Source organism: Oncorhynchus mykiss, chromosome 6 (genome assembly GCF_013265735.2).
Source record: "Oncorhynchus mykiss isolate Arlee chromosome 6, USDA_OmykA_1.1, whole genome shotgun sequence".
NCBI classification, from domain to species: domain Eukaryota; kingdom Metazoa; phylum Chordata; class Actinopteri; order Salmoniformes; family Salmonidae; genus Oncorhynchus; species Oncorhynchus mykiss.
Window position 1 is genome coordinate 43,798,232 of NC_048570.1, and position 17,238 is coordinate 43,815,469.

At 44.7% G+C, this 17,238-nt stretch overlaps 1 protein-coding gene across 1 annotated transcript in view; it reads right to left on the minus strand.

The window, feature by feature from the left end:
• The window catches only part of LOC110526003 (reticulon-4 receptor), a 124,107-nt gene extending 108,928 nt beyond the window's left edge, over positions 1–15,179 (minus strand). The window contains exon 1 of the mRNA XM_021606577.2: positions 14,632–15,179. Coding sequence (XP_021462252.1) covers positions 14,632–14,653 — 22 coding nt within the window. The 5' untranslated portion in view covers positions 14,654–15,179. The remainder of the gene's footprint in view (positions 1–14,631) is intronic.
• Positions 15,180–17,238: the final 2,059 nt, after the last annotated feature.

Consider the following 17,238-nt stretch of genomic DNA (forward strand, 5'->3'; position numbering starts at 1 on the left):
TTGTCACTTCAAGCAGCCCATTTACAAAAATAGAGCAAATGGCAAATTGTTGCCAAAATATTAGCAGAGTCCTCATTGTTTGGGTTTAAAAGCTCATGAAATTAAATCATTCAGCTCCATATAATGATTCTATCCATTAGTTTGACCTACATTGGCTTTGATTGGCAATTGACAGGAAATAAAAGAAAGAAGCCCCAGAACAGCAGCTACTCCAGGGGAGGTGGTTGGTATTTGATCATATGCTGGCTGAATGAGAAATAGCATTCATTAAACCTGCTTTGGCTGTGACAGTTTAAACACATGACACGACAGTCTATTTGATGAATCCATTCACAGCAAAGGCTTTTGAAGTGTACAATTTACAACTGTACAACTCACTGAGATATCAGCACATTTGGTTGTGTGTCATTAAGCATAATACTAAATCACAACAGAAAGTGAACGATGAACATTTGCTTATAGAGCACTGGGGAGCCATTCCATGTTGCATGCCAATGAAATGGGATACAAATGATTTTACATCAGCTGTGGACATCAAATGGAATACACAAATAGATGTTGGCCGTTTGATTTGGAGTTGTGAAACACAAACACACTATAGGCTACTGTAATCTGATGCTTTCTTACTATAATCCTGTGTTTTTAGGAGTGTACACAACATATTGCGTGAGCAGAGTGGCCTTGACAGGGCTGCTGTGGAGCAGGTAAAGTTCTTTGTTCCCACATCAGTAAGGAATTACCATGGTCCACACACACCAACACAGTTGTGAAGAAGGCACAAGACCTCTTACCCCTCTGGAGGCAAAAAAAAACAATGTGGCATGGGCCCTCGCCACTTTGGTATGGCAACTGCTTGGCATTCCTTCGCAAGGCGCTACAGAGGGTATTATGTACAGCCCGGTACATCACCGGGGCTGAGCTTCCTGTCAACCAGGACCTCAACACCAGGTGGTGTCATAGGTAGGCCCTAAAAATTGTCGAAGACTCCAGCCACTCAAGTCATAGACTGTTGTCTCTGCTACCGCAAGGCAAGCGGTCTGGATGCACCAAGTCTGGAACCAACATGACCCTGAACAGCTTCTACACCTTAGCCATAACACTGCTAAATAGTTACCCGGACAAATAGCTACCCGGCCAAATAGCTACCCGGACAATCTGCATTGACCCTTTTTGCACTAACTCTTTTGACTCATCACATACGCTGCTGCTACTGTTTATCATTGTGTATGTATTCCTCATGTTATTGCTTTTCTATGTTTCTCTCTGCATTGTTGGGAAGTTACCTTTTCACTGTTACTCTACACCTGTTCTTTACAAAGCATGTGACAAGTAAAATGTGATTTAACACACACACACACACACACACACACACGCACACACACACACACACACACACACACAATATTCATCACATACCAAACTATGCCCTTTACCTTGCTACAAGATCACCAACACAAATCTGGACCACAATTCCCACCCACAATCAGTAGAATCACCCTCCCTGCCAACCCCAGTGACCTCTTTTGTCACTCGGGTTACAGCCTTAGTCCGTCATTACAAAACAAACAGGTCAAATTTGCAGTTTCTCGCAAAAATCGTGTGGCATTTCTGTTTTCACATGTTAACCTTTTCACTTGAGTACCAAATAACGGTCGCTACAGCGAGAGTATTTTATGTGCGTGATGTCAGAATGCCCCTCACTGTTCCAAAATGTGATTGTTAAGCAACCGGATAGTTAAACCGCACAGCCCTATAAAACCAAGGACAGCTGCCTGCTAATAATATATAGGCTGTTTCAACTTGTACATTTCAAATTATTTTTGAACAAGTTTTACTTTCTAACAACAGTTTGAAATGAGGTGTGTTCCGCCTCCTCATTAATTCACATAAGAAGTAGCCCATTTCAATGTTTCGGACAATTTATGTTTGAGGCTTTACTGAGCCGGACAAACTTCTCTCTTCAACGAGAGCCTATGCACTTCCCTAGTGTTTCCCCAGATCAAGTATGAAGACATTTTGCATCTCTAGTCAGAACAAGCCTTGCACTAACTTTCTCCCCCGGCACATTTTCTAGCAGGCGCCCGCATTGCCTTCATTGTTGTGTGTTCCTATCAAAGTAAGTGGCTTAGTGTCTGTATAACGTGTTGTCGTTTTTACAGTAGCACACAACAAGTATGTACACTACCGGTCAAAAGTTTTATTTGAGATTCTTCAAATAGCCACCCTTTGCCTTGATGACAGCTTTGCACACTTTTGGCATTCTCTCAACCAGCGTCATGAGGTAGTCACCTGGAATGCATTTCAATTAACAGGTGTGCCTTCCTAAAAGTTAATTTGTGGAATTTCTTTCCTTTTTAATGTGATTGAGCCAATCAGTTGTGTTGTGACAAGGTTGGACCAAGTCCATATTATGGCAAGAACAACTCAAATAAGCAAAGAGAAACGACAGTCCATCATTACTTTAAGACATGAAAGTCAGTCAATACGGACAATTTCAAAAACTTTCTTTCAGTGCAGTCGCAAAAACCATCAAGCGCTATGATGAAACTGGCTCTCATGAGGACCGCCACAGGAATGGAAGACCCAGAGTTACCTCTGCTACAGAGGATAAGTTCATTAGAGTTACCAGCCTCTGAAAAAGCAGCCCAAATAGTTACTTCCAAGAGTTCAAGTAACAGACACATCTCAACATGAACTGTTCAGAGGAGACTGTGAATCAGGCCTTCATGGTCGAATTGATGCAAAGAAACCACTAAAGGTCACCAATAAGAATAAGAGATTTCCTTGGGCCAAGAAACACGAGCAATTAGACCGGACATTAGACCGGTGGAAATTTGTCCTTTGGTCTGGAGTCCAAAGTAGAGATTTTTTGTTCCAACAGCCATGTCTTTGTGAGAAGTGGTTTGTGTGAACGGATGATCTCTGCATGTGTATTTCCCACCTTGAAGCATGGAGGAGGAGATGTTATGGTGTGGGGGTGCTTTGCTGGTGACATTGTCAAATGAATGAATGAAGGAACAAATTAATGAATGAATGAATGGTTATTTTTTGAGACAAATTGCCAATTGGCAACCCATCTCTTTTGAGATTAATTGACACATTAACAAACATTACATTAATTCACTATGGTAATTAAATGATCATTCTTGCGCCGTTCTCTGCATTGCGCATCACATAGAGTGAAAAAAATTCAATACATCAATACATCATAGTCAATAAGGTTATCCAAACAATAAGTACATCCCAAGAGCAGCACAATAATATACATACATACAGTGGGGAGAACAAGTATTTTATACACTGCCTATTTTGCAGGTTTTCCTACTTAAAAAGCATGTAGAGGTCTGTAATTGTTATCCTAGGTATACTTCAACTGTGAGAGACGGAATCTAAATGTTACGGTGCGTGAATGAGGACCCAAAAGCGAATTAACGTAAACAGAGCTTCTTTAATAACAAAACAAACGTAGGCTCAGATGGACCGGCAGATTCCGACAGGACAGGACAAGGTTGCAGCAAACATGACGATAGTCTGGTTCAGGCATGAACAACACAAACAAGAATCCGACAAAGACAGAAACAAAAACAGAGAGAGATATAGAGGACTAATCAGAGGGAAAAAGGGAACAGGTGGGAAAAGGGGTGACGAGGTAGTTAGGAGGAGACAAGGAACAGCTGGGGGAAAGAGGGGGAGAAAAGGTAACCTAATAACGACCAGCAGAGGGAGACAGGGTGAAGGGAAAGGACAGAAACAAGACACAACATGACAGTACCCCCCCACTCACCGAGCGCCTCCTGGCGCACTCGAGGAGGAAACCTGGCGGCAACGGAGGAAATCCTCGATCAGCGCACGGTCCAGCACGTCCCGAGAGGGAACCCAACTCCTCTCCTCAGGACCGTACCCCTCCCAATCTACTAGGTACTGATGACCACGGCCCCGAGGACGCATGTCCAAAATCCTACGGACCCTGTAGATGGGTGCGCCCTCGACAAGGATGGGGGGGGGGGGGGGGAAGACGAGCGGGGGCGCGAAGAACGGGCTTGATACAGGAGACATGGAAGACCGGGTGGACGCGACGAAGATATCGCGGAAGAAGAAGTCGAACTGCGACAGGATTAATGATCTGAGAAATACGGAACGGACCAATGAACCGCGGGGTCAACTTGCGAGAAGCGGTCTTAAGGGGAAGGTTCTGAGTGGAGAGCCAAACTCTCTGACCGCGACAATATCTAGGACTCTTAGTTCTACGCTTATTAGCAGCCCTCACAGTCTGCGCCCTATAACGGCAAAGTGCAGACCTGACCCTCTTCCAGGTGCGCTCGCAACGTTGGACAAAAGCCTGAGCGGAGGGAACGCTGGACCCCGCGAACTGAGATGAGAACAGCGGAGGCTGGTACCCGAGGCTACTCTGAAAAGGAGATAGCCCGGTCGCAGACGAAGGAAGCGAGTTGTGGGCGTATTCTGCCCAGGGGAGCTGTTCTGACCAAGACGCAGGGTTGCGAAAAGAAAGACTGCGTAAGATGCGACCAATAGTCTGATTGGCCCGTTCTGCTTGACCGTTAGACTGGGGGTGAAAGCCGGAAGAGAGACTGACGGAAGCCCCAATCAAACGGCAAAACTCCCTCCAAAATTGAGACGTGAATTGCGGACCTCTGTCCGAAACGACGTCTGACGGAAGGCCATGAATTCTGAAAACATTCTCGATGATGATTTGTGCCGTCTCTTTAGCAGAAGGAAGCTTAGCAAGGGGAATAAAATGAGCCGCCTTAGAGAACCTGTCGACAACCGTAAGAATAACAGTCTTCCCCGCTGACGAAGGCAGTCCGGTGACAAAATCTAAGGCGATGTGAGACCACGGTCGAGAGGGAATGGGAAGCGGCCTGAGACGGCCGGCAGGAGGGGAGTTACCGGACTTAGTCTGCGCGCAGACCGAACAAGCAGCCACGAAGCAACGCGTGTCATGCTCCCGGGTGGGCCACCAAAAATGCTGGCGAATGGAAGCAAGCGTACCCCGAACGCCAGGGTGGCCGGCTAACTTGGCAGAGTGAGCCCACTGAAGAACGGCCAGACGAGTAGGAACGGGAACGAAAAGAAGGTTCCTAGGACAAGCGCGCGGCGACGGAGTTTGAGTGAGTGCTTGCTTTACCTGCCTCTCAATTCCCCAGACAGTCAACCCGACAACACGCCCCTCAGGGAGAATCCCCTCGGGGTCAGTGGAGGCTACTGAAGAACTGAAGAGACGAGATAAAGCATCAGGCTTGGTGTTCTTAGAGCCCGGACGATAAGAAATCACAAACTCGAAACGAGCGAAAAACAGCGCCCAGCGCGCCTGACGCGCATTAAGTCGTTTGGCAGAACGGATGTACTCAAGGTTCCTATGGTCAGTCCAAACGACAAAAGGAACGGTCGCCCCCTCCAACCACTGTCGCCATTCGCCTAGGGCTAAGCGGATGGCGAGCAGTTCGCGGTTTCCCACATCATAGTTACGTTCCGACGGCGACAGGCGATGAGAAAAATACGCGCAAGGGTGGACCTTGTCGTCAGAGAGGGAGCGCTGAGAAAGAATGGCTCCCACGCCCACCTCTGACGCGTCAACCTCGACAACGAACTGTCTAGTGACGTCAGGAGTAACAAGGATAGGTGCGGATGTAAAACGATTCTTGAGGAGATCAAAAGCTCCCTGGGCGGAAACGGACCACTTAAAGCACGTCTTGACAGAAGTAAGGGCTGTGAGAGGGGCTGCCACCTGACCGAAATTACGGATGAAACGACGATAGAAGTTCGCGAAGCCGAGAAAGCGCTGCAGCTCGACGCGTGACCTAGGGACGGGCCAATCAATGACAGCTTGGACCTTAGCGGGATCCATCTTAATGCCTTCAGCGGAAATAACAGAACCGAGAAATGTGACGGAGGAGGCATGAAAAGAGCACTTCTCAGCCTTCACAAAAAGACAATTCTCTAAAAGGCGCTGGAGGACACGTCGAACGTGCTGAACATGAATCTGGAGTGACGGTGAAAAAATCAGGATATCGTCAAGGTAAACGAAAACAAAGATGTTCAGCATGTCTCTCAGGACATCATTGACTAATGCCTGAAAGACAGCTGGAGCGTTAGCGAGGCCGAAAGGAAGAACCCGGTATTCAAAGTGCCCTAACGGAGTGTTAAACGCCGTCTTCCACTCGTCCCCCTCCCTGATGCGCACGAGATGGTAAGCGTTACGAAGGTCCAACTTAGTGAAAAACCTGGCTCCCTGCAGGATCTCGAAGGCTGAAGACATAAGAGGAAGCGGATAACGATTCTTCACTGTTATGTCATTCAGCCCTCGATAATCTATGCAGGGGCGCAGGGACCCGTCCTTCTTCTTAACAAAAAAAAAACCCGCTCCGGCGGGAGAGGAGGAGGGGACTATGGTACCGGCGGCAAGAGCTACAGACAAATAATCTTCGAGAGCCTTACGTTCGGGAGCCGACAGAGAGTATAGTCTACCCCGGGGGGGAGTGGTTCCCGGAAGGAGATCAATACTACAATCATACGACCGGTGTGGAGGAAGAGAGGTGGCCCTGGACCGACTGAACACCGTGCGCAGATCGTGATATTCCTCCGGCACCCCTGTCAAATCACCAGGCTCCTCCTGTGAAGAAGAGACAGAGGAAACAGGAGGGATAGCAGACATTAAACATTTCACATGACAAGAGACGTTCCAGGAGAGGATAGAATTACTAGACCAATTAATGGAAGGATTATGACAAACTAGCCAGGGATGGCCCAAAACAACAGGTGTAAAAGGTGAACGAAAAATTAAAAAAGAAATGGTTTCGCTATGATTACCAGAAACAGTGAGGGTTAAAGGTAGCGTCTCACGCTGAATCCTGGGGAGAGGACTACCATCCAGGGCGAACAAGGCCGTGGACTCCCTTAACTGTCTGAGAGGAATGTCATGTTCCCGAGCCCAGGTCTCGTCCATAAAACAGCCCTCCGCCCCAGAGTCTATTAAGGCACTGCAGGAAGCTGACGAACCGGTCCAGCGTAGATGGACCGACAAGGTAGTGCAGGATCTTGAAGGAGAGACAGGAGTAGTAGCGCTCACCAGTAGCCCTCCGCTTACTGATGAGCTCTGGCTTTTACTGGACATGAAGTGACAAAATGACCAGCAGAACCGCAATAGAGACAGAGGCGGTTGGTGATTCTCCGTTCCCTCTCCTTAGTCGAGATGCGGATACCTCCCAGCTGCATAGGCTCAGCACCCGAGCCGGCAGAGGAAGATGGTAGTGATGCGGAGAGGGGGGCAACGGAGAACGCGAGCTCCTTTCCACGAGCTTGGTGACGAAGATCAACCCGTCGCTCAATGTGAATAGCGAGTTCAATCAAGGAATCCACGCTGGAAGGAACCTCCCGGGAGAGAATCTCATCCTTTACCTCTGCGCGGAGACCCTCCAGAAAACGAGCGAGCAAAGCCGGCTCGTTCCAGCCACTGGAGGCAGCAAGAGTGCGAAACTCAATAGAGTAGTCTGTTATGGATCGATTACCTTGACATAGGGAAGACAGGACCCTGGAAGCCTCCTCCCCAAAAACAGATCGATCAAAAACCCGTATCATCTCCTCCTTAAAGTCCTGATACTGGTTAGTACACTCAGCCCTTGCCTCCCAGATTGCCGTGCCCCACTCACGAGCCCGTCCAATAAGGAGAGATATGACGTAGGCGACACGAGCAGTGCTCCTGGAGTAAGTGTTGGGCTGGAGAGAAAACACAATATCACACTGGGTGAGGAACGAGCGGCATTCCGTGGGCTCCCCAGAGTAACACGGCGGGTTATTGATTCTGGGCTCCGGAGATTCGAAAGCCCTGGAAGTGGCCGGTGGATCGAGGCGGAGATGGTGAACCTGTTCTGTGAGGTTGGAGACTTGGGTGGCCAGGGTCTCAACGGCATGTCGAGCAGCAGACAATTCCTGCTCGTGTCTGCCTAGCATCGCTCCCTGGATCTCGACGGCTGAGTGGAGAGGATCCGAAGTCGCTGGGTCCATTCTTGGTCGGATTCTTCTGTTACGGTGCGTGAATGAGGACCCAAAAGCGAATTAACGTAAACAGAGCTTCTTTAATAACAAAACAAACGTAGGCTCAGATGGACCGGCAGATTCCGACAGGACAGGACAAGGTTGCAGCAAACATGACGATAGTCTGGTTCAGGCATGAACAACACAAACAAGAATCCGACAAAGACAGAAACAAAAACAGAGAGACTAATCAGAGGGAAAAAGGGAACAGGTGGGAAAAGGGGTGACGAGGTAGTTAGGAGGAGACAAGGAACAGCTGGGGGAAAGAGGGGGAGAAAAGGTAACCTAATAACGACCAGCAGAGGGAGACAGGGTGAAGGGAAAGGACAGAAACAAGACACAACATGACACTAAAACAAAAATCCAGAAAATCACATTGTATGATTTTTAAGTAAAAATGTCATGCAATAAAATGCAAATTAAGTATTTGATCACCTACCAACCAGTAAGAAGCGACCGTCTCTCTTCTCTGTATACATAAATGATGTTGCTCTTGCTGCTGGTGAGTCTCTGATCCACCTCTACGTGGACGACACCATTCTGTATACTTCTGGCCCTTCTTTGGACACTGTGTTAACAACCCTCCAGGCAAGCTTCAATGCCATACAACTCTCCTTCCGTGGCCTCCAATTGCTCTTAAATACAAGTCAAACTAAATGCATGCTCTTCAACCGATCGCTGCCTGCACCTGCCCGCCTGTCCAACATCACTACTCTGGACGGCTCTGACTTAGAATACGTGGACAACTACAAATACCTAGGTGTCTGGTTAGACTGAAAACTCTCCTTCCAGACCCACATCAAACATCTCCAATCCAAAGTTAAATCTAGAATTGGCTTCCTATTTCCCAACAAAGCATCCTTCACTCATGCTGCCAAACATACCCTTGTAAAACTGACCATCCTACCTATCCTCGACTTCGGCGATGTAATTTACAAAATAGCCTCCAATACCCTACTCAACAAATTGGATGCAGTCTATCACAGTGCCATCCGTTTTGTCACCAAAGCCCCATATACTACCCACCATTGCGAACCGTATGCTCTCGTTGGCTAGCCCTCGCTACATACTCGTCGCCAAACCCACTGGCTCCATGTCATCTACAAGACCCTGCTAGGTAAAGTTCCCCCTTATCTCAGCTCGCTGGTCACCATAGCATCACCCACCTGTAGCACGCGCTCCAGCATGTATATCTCTCTGGTCACCCCCAAAACCAATTCTTTCTTTGGCCGCCTCTCCTTCCAGTTCTCTGCTGCCAATGACTGGAACGAACGAACTACAAAAATCTCTGAAACTGGAAACACTTATCTTCCTCACTAGCTTTAAGCACCAGCTGTCAGAGCAGCTCACATATTACTGCACCTGTACATAGCCCACCTATAATTTAGCTAAAACAACTACCTCTTTCCCTACTGTATTTATTTTATTTTGCTCCTTTGCACCCCATTATTTTTATTTCTACTTTGCACATTCTTCCACTGCAAATCTACCATTCCAGTGTTTTACTTGCTATATTGTATATACTTTGCCACCATGGCCTTTTTTGCCTTTACCTCCCTTATCTCACCTCATTTTCTCACACCGTATATAGACTTGTTTCTACTGTATTATTGACTGTATATTTGTTTTACTCCATGTGTAACTGTGTCGTTGTATGTGTCGAACTGCTTTGCTTTATTTTGGCCAGGTCACAATTGTAAATGAGAACTTGTTCTCAACTTGCCTACCTGGTTAAATAAAGGTGAATAAAATAAAAAAATAATTTTTTAAGTATTCCGGCTCTCACAGACCTGTTAGTTTGTCTTTAAGAAGCCCTCCTGTTCTCCACTCATTACCTGTATTAACTGCACATGTTTGAACTCGTTACCTGTCCACACACTTAAACAGACTCCAACCTCTCCACAACGGCCAAGACCAGAGAGCTGTGTAAGGACATCAGGGATAAAATTGTAGACCTGCACAAGGCTGGGATGGGCTACAGGACAATAGGCAAGCAGCTTGGTGAGAAGGCAACAACTGTTAGCGCAATTATTAGAAAATGGAAAAAGTTCAAGATGACGTCAATCACCCTCGGTCTGGGGCTCCATGCAAGATCTCACCTCGTGGGGCATCAATGATCATGAGGAAGGTGAGGGATCAGCCCAGAACTACACGGCAGGACCTGGTCAATGACCTGAAGAGAGCTAGGACCACAGTCTCAAAGAAAACCATTGGTAACACACTACGCCGTCATGGATTAAAATCCTGCAGCGCACGCAAAGTCCCCTGCTCAAGCCAGCGCATGTCCAGGCCCGTCTGAAGTTTGCCCATGACCATCTGGATGATCCAGAGGAGGAATGGGAGAAGGTCATGTGGTCTGATGAGACAAAAATAAAGCTTTTTGGTCTAAACTCCACTCGCCGTGTTTGGAGGAAGAAGAAGGATGAGTACAACCCCAAGAAAACCATCCCAACTGTGAAGCATGGAGGTGGAAACATTCTTTGGGGAAGCTTTTCTGCAAAGGGGACAGGACGACTGCACTGTATTGAGGGGAGGGTGGATGGGGCCATGTATCGCGAGATCTTGGCCAACAACCTCCTTCCCTCAGTAAGAGCATTGAAGATGGGTCGTGGCTGGGTCTTCCAGCATGACAACGACCCGAAACACATAGCCAGGGCAACTATGGAGTGGCTCCGTAAGAAGCATCTCAAGGTCCTGGAGTGGCCTAGCCAGTCTCCAGACCTGAACCCAATGAATCTTTGGAGGGAGCTGAAAGTCTGTATTGCCCAACGTCAGCCCCGAAACCTGAAGGATCTGGAGAAGGTCTGTATGGAGGAGTGGGCCAAAATCCCTGCTGCAGTGTGCAAACCTGGTCAAGAATTACAGGAAACGTATGATCTCTGTAATTGCAAACAAAGGTTCTGCTTTTCTGATGTATCAAATACTCATGTCATGCAAGAAAATGCTAATTTAATTACTTAAATATCATACAATGTGATTGTCTAGATTTTTGTTTTAGATTCCGTCTCTCACAGTTGAAGTGTACCTATGATGAAATTCAAAGACCTCTACATGCTTTGTAAGTAGGAGAACCTGCAAAATCAGCAGTGTATCAAATAATTGTTAGTGGAACTATCATTTGTTTTTCAACAGGACAATGACCTAACACCCCCCAGGCTGTGTAAGGGCTATTTGACCAAGAAGGAGAGTGATGGAGTACTGCATCAGATGACCTGGCCTCCAACATAACCAAATTGAGATGGTTTGGGATGTGTCAGACCGTAGAGTGAAGGAAAGCAGCCAACAAGTGCATAGCATATGTGGGAACTCCTTCAAGACTTTTGGAAAAGCATTCCAGGTGAATCTGGTTGAGAGAGTGCCAAGAGTGTGCAAAGCTGTCATCAAGGCAAAGGGTGGCTTTTGGAAGAATCTCAAATATAAAATATATTTTGATTTGTTTAACACTTTGTTTAACACTTGTTTGTTGACATCATTCAATGCTTTCTGGTTGTCACGTAAGCGTCTGTAAGACCAAAGATGTTATAACAAGGGATAGTTCACTCAACTGACTTATGGTGCTTTCAAGACAACTGGGAACTCTGACAAATATTAGATCAAATCATGACATCAGAGATCTTCATGTCGGCGCTCTAGAAAGAGGAGTTGGATGACCGTTCAAATTATTCTTCCAAGTCAAAGTTCCCAGGTGTCTTGAATGTACTGAAGTCGGAAGTCTGAGATTTCCGAGTTCCCAGTTATTTTGAACGTGGCATCAGATTGTAACTTTGGAACAGCAGGGTTGCCAGCTCAGACCCCCATTTCCAGGGGTATTTATTTTTATTTAGAGTATAAACTTATCCTATGTTTGCCTCCGATTGATAAATCACCCATCATAGTAATATTTCCTGCATCATATCCTCACACGACACCTTCCCCCCATGGACTTGAAAACCCCGGTAAAATGGTTTCATACCTGTTTAGCTTTCGCACTACTGTAACGGTTGTCTCTGACGAGGAGGAGTAGTAGGAAGGATCGGAGGACCAATGCGCAGCGTGGTAAGTGTCCATATTGTTTAATAAGAATAATGAACACTGAACAAAACAATAAACGACAACGTGAAATAACAAAACCGAAACAGTTCCGTGTGGAACAAACACTGACACGGAAAATAATCACCCACCACTCAAAAGTGAAACCAGGCTACCTAAGTATGGTTCTCAATCAGGGACAACGATTGACAGCTGCCTCTGAATGAGAACCATACCAGGCCAAACACAGAAATCCCAAATTATAGAAAAAGGAACATAGACTGCCCACCCCAACTCACGCCCTGACCATACTAAAACAAAGACAAAACAAAGGAACTAAGGTCAGAACGTGACAGGTATGGTTAAGCTAGGCAGTAGGCTTGTATTTGGGTTAATGGTAAACGACTTGTCAAGATATGTGCTCCAGTTCTTTTAATTTTTTCAAATTTAATTTGTATAATTTTTCATTATTGAATATCCGAAACATACCATGTACTTGCAGTGAAGCCGCTCAACAACTACACCATACCAGTCAAACAACAGACTCCCATTCAGAGCGACACACAGAAGCATCCAGGGTCAATGCCCTGCTCAAGGGCACGTTGACGGATCGGCGACCAGGCCAAAAAACGTGAACCTGAACCCTCCAAGATCCCCCCACAGTTCCGCAATAGCTGTCCCTCAACCATTCGAGACCCCCCCCCCCCAGCAGAATAATAATTCAAAAAATAAAATGAATTCCATTCCCCACCCCCAAGAACCCCCCAATGCACCAACAACCAAGAGAATGAACTAAAGAGAAAAAAGAAAAAGACAAGAAAACAGCAAACAACAATGGGTTATGGAATGAGTTTAGCTATGGATGTGTTCCATGTGATGTTTGGATGATGACGTTTTTGCTTGTATGTTTCACAATAAAAGGTGAAATTGAGGAATACATTTGTGAAGACCTTTATTTCCCATCAGTACAAAACATTGTTCAGATGCTTTTCTGACAACATCGCCGTTTAGACGCGTTTGTTGCATCATACGTTCTGTTGCTACTGTTCCAATCACATATTTGTGATCATATGCTGCAGGGACCACTCAACAATGATCACAAATATGTGATTGTATGTGTCAAAGGGTTAACCATATTTTCACATGTATTACATTTTGTTCAGACCACATGTTAAGACCGCCTTTTCACGTGAGGAGAAAAACATGTTTTTACCTCAGATGTGAATTGTGAAACATTCATCATTTCACATGTAAAAAAAAAACTACACATGACAATCTCACTTTCACATGTGGAATTGCATGTTTACATGTGAAAGCGAAAATCAAACGTGCAGTTCCACATGTAAGAAAACTCCACATTTACTCCAATGTTTGTAAACAATGTAAATGCAAATAAACAGTGTATAGCCTTCTTTCTTTTTAAAACTACAATTTTTACATTATGGATGGTCAGTCCTTGCATCCATAGTGTAGTCTATGGATTTGAGAGTGGTTGCAATTTTCCCTATCTTTGGTAATGTTACTCTGGCCTTCGCTTTTACTGCTCTTTTTCCAGTTGAAAGTTTTAGCAGATTCATTCCACCAACATAGCACCCTGCATCTCACTGCTGGTTTGCCTCTGCAGCTAAACCGAGTAGGTCTCTGGATGGGTGACCAGATGAAGCGAAGTGGTGTAAATAAGAATGTGAAAAATAAACGTGTAAAAAAAAAAAAATCATGTGAAACTTCAACATGTGGCCAAAAACCAAATGTCTGACTTTCGTGAACGTTTTACATGATTTATTATTAGTTATTTTTTACATCTGAAATTGTTCATTATGTTTTTATTATAAGGGCGGGGCACCAATACACAATCAATCATTGGCAAAGAAGCAGTTACATAGCGATATCATCCGATCGGTCTGAGCATCCAAGCAGACCATCTGCAGACTTCATCAAAGAGCAGCTCCTAATGGCCATGGCAGCAACCGGCCAAAATAGGTGTAGACGAAGTTACGAAATCCCATCGGCACATTGGTATTGCAAGCTTTGTCTAAATATACTAATGCAACTGTCCTTTGGTCAAATAGGCTAATGGTAGAATGTCAGATGTATCATCATTATTGATACCATCAAAGTCACTCGGTGTGAGGTTGTTTGTTACTGCAATGAATGAATGACTATCCATAACAGGAGATATACAAATCAATTGTCCCACTCAAATTTCAACATTATTGATCCTATAGGTGTCAGAGGTAGACGAACAGAGAGCATTATTCTATTTTGTAAATCATTTTTATGTAGGTAAGAGGTATCCTAGATATAATGATAACTTTGCTTTCACAAAGCACTGAGTCAAATTGCATTATGTTTAGTATGCTAGTTTGAAATTCAATAAGAAATATTTAGATTTGCCCAAATGGTCCCCTTCACGTTACCTTCTCAATGTAGCAGAAGCATGCGGAGGCGCATGACCTTGCTCTATTTCAATTGTATTAGTCCATAGCCTAATTTCCAATCATGCACCTGCACCATCCTAGTCAATGAAGCCTATTAACAACTTTCTGGGCGGTTGGTTATCTGTGTACTTACCCTCAACAAGACTGGTCTTCATGATTTATGAATAAATCCAGTAGTTGAATAAATCCAGCAGAGGGAACTCTGTTTCCAGAGACTGTGTATCCGCTCTCGGTTGCAATCGATAGATAATTGCAAATCCAGTTCACTGTGTAGTCACGGACCCCCTAAGCCACGGTTATATTCTAACTTTAGACGGAGGTTTTCCTGCTAAAGCCGATAGAAGGCTGGATCAGCGCTCAGTCATTTGGGCCAGTGAGAGCGAAGACAAAAACTAGAGTGTAATATCCAAACTGGGACCTTTCAACCAACACACAACGCACGGGAGCGCAGAGCACCCTTCCAAAAGGACGCACAAACAAGAAACAAAAAAACACACAAATAGCTCAAAGTTCCAGAATTTGGAAAATCAAAATCAAAAATAAAAATCAAAAATAATAATCCATGGATACTGTGGTACATATCCTGTCTCAATTCTACCAGGCTGTAATCCGAACGAGGTAGGCCGAAATGAGAAGAAACCGCTGTGTATGGTTGTATATTGGCCGCGCTGCCATGCAAGATACAGTATGCGTTTGCATGGAGCCGTGAAAAAAGAGAGGGCGGGGCGGGAAGAGAGGGGCACTCAATCGAGAGAGAGAGTCCAAAGATGAATGTTTTATGGGTCTGGATCAGGGACTGCACGCTAATGAATGTTTTATAAGATTCGGGTGGTTTGACGTGCTGGGAATCTATTTGGATCAGACATGTTCAGGCAAGCACACACATGCATACGAAAAACCAAAATAAAAAAAATACACTGTGTATGTGAATGGCTTTATGGGATCAGGCTTTACGGTACCAGGCAAAAATAAACTATGGTAGGGATGTGGCAACGCAGTTCTGACTGTCAAACATTCTAGACGGAATGGATCTTGACTCGCCAATAAGAACTGCATTGAGAATGAGCCTTTGACTGAACGTAATTATATAGCCTACATGTAAAAATATAAGCTTTTGTTATTTCAGTAAAAAGTAATACACAATTCTATTATGTTAGAAATCTCCCAAATATTCATCACAGTTTAGCATTTACCAAGTGAACCATCGAGGTCTTATTTTTTAATTGAGATAGTATAGCCTACTGTCAGATACATTTTCGCACTGTCATTAGGTGTACACTACAGTATGCTACATAAAGTGCACAAAAAAAGCTTCTGGGGATCATGCGAAACGTTTGAGTGGATGCGGCCAACAGCTATTTGATGTAATACAAACTGCAGTTAAAAAGTGATTGAATATTGAGCACAATCGACGCATGGTGTTGAGATTGATTGGACCGAGAGAGTACCAAATCCCTGTGCTGTGTGCAGACAGGCCTACTGAAACCCAAGTGATTTTGATCAGTAAAGACTCACTGTTATTTTTAAGTACCATGCGCCCCCTAGCGGTAGACCGAGTTATAACGTGGTCCTTCACCACAATGGACAACACCAGAGATGCTGTGGTAGATGTTCTCTCTCACCTTGGGGCAACAAACTGGATATAGTGCAATTGAAGCTACCAGATGTCGTGACATACAACAAATATTTAAAAACAACTAATTACTTTTTGGTATATCTTATAAAGGAGACCAAATTCAATAGAAGATACAAGAGAGAATAGCATCTGATTTGCATCTGATTTGAGTCAATCAGACTGAACAATGCACTTCTGATGCCTGTGTTCTAGCATCAGCCATAATGCCAACATATGTGGTCTTAGTTTACTTTTGGCCACAGTACAGGTCGTGGTGTATTTTAAGCTACAGACACTAAAACCAAGAGATTAAAGAATATCATATCTGACAGGTGAGATGATGCAATGATGGATTGCTGAATACAATTTGTGGGTAGACTGTAAACTGGGGGGATAAGCGCAATCACCTTTGCTATTGAATCACACTAACAGAATACCCTGCAGAGCCTTCTATGAAACGCTTTGCAGTACAGGCCAGATAGGTTGGCAGTTGGCATGGGTAACATTACTTTTGTAACCTGGAAGAGCAAAGGTCACCCATTGTACGGAAGCATTGAGAGACTTAAACCTCAGTTAACACCTGGCTGGGGTTCAAGACATACCCATATTACAGTTTTAACACTGTAGCTCTTTTTCCCATGGTCAAATAAAATCACAGAATGGCATCGGGTAGCTCGTGTAGCCACCATGTAGTCTCACCGCACATATACAGTACCTTCAGAAAGTATTCACACCCCTTGACTTTTTCCACATGTTGTTGTGTTAGAGCCTGCATTTAAAATGTATTAAATGGAGATGTTGTGTCACTGATCTACACATAATACCCCATAATGTCAAAGAGGAATTATGTTTAAATGGTGATTTTAAAACAGTTACAGAGTTTAATGGCTGTGTTAAGAGATAACTGAGGATGGATCAACAACATTGTATTTACTTCACAATACTAACATAAACAACAAAGTGAAAAGAAGGAAGCCTGTACAGAGTAAAACATACTCAAAACATGCATCCTGTTTGCATTAAGGGATTAAAGTAATGCTGCAAAAAATGTGGGAAAGAAATTTACTTTTTGTCCTGAATACAAAGTGTTTCATTTGGAACTAATCCTTTACAACACATCACTGA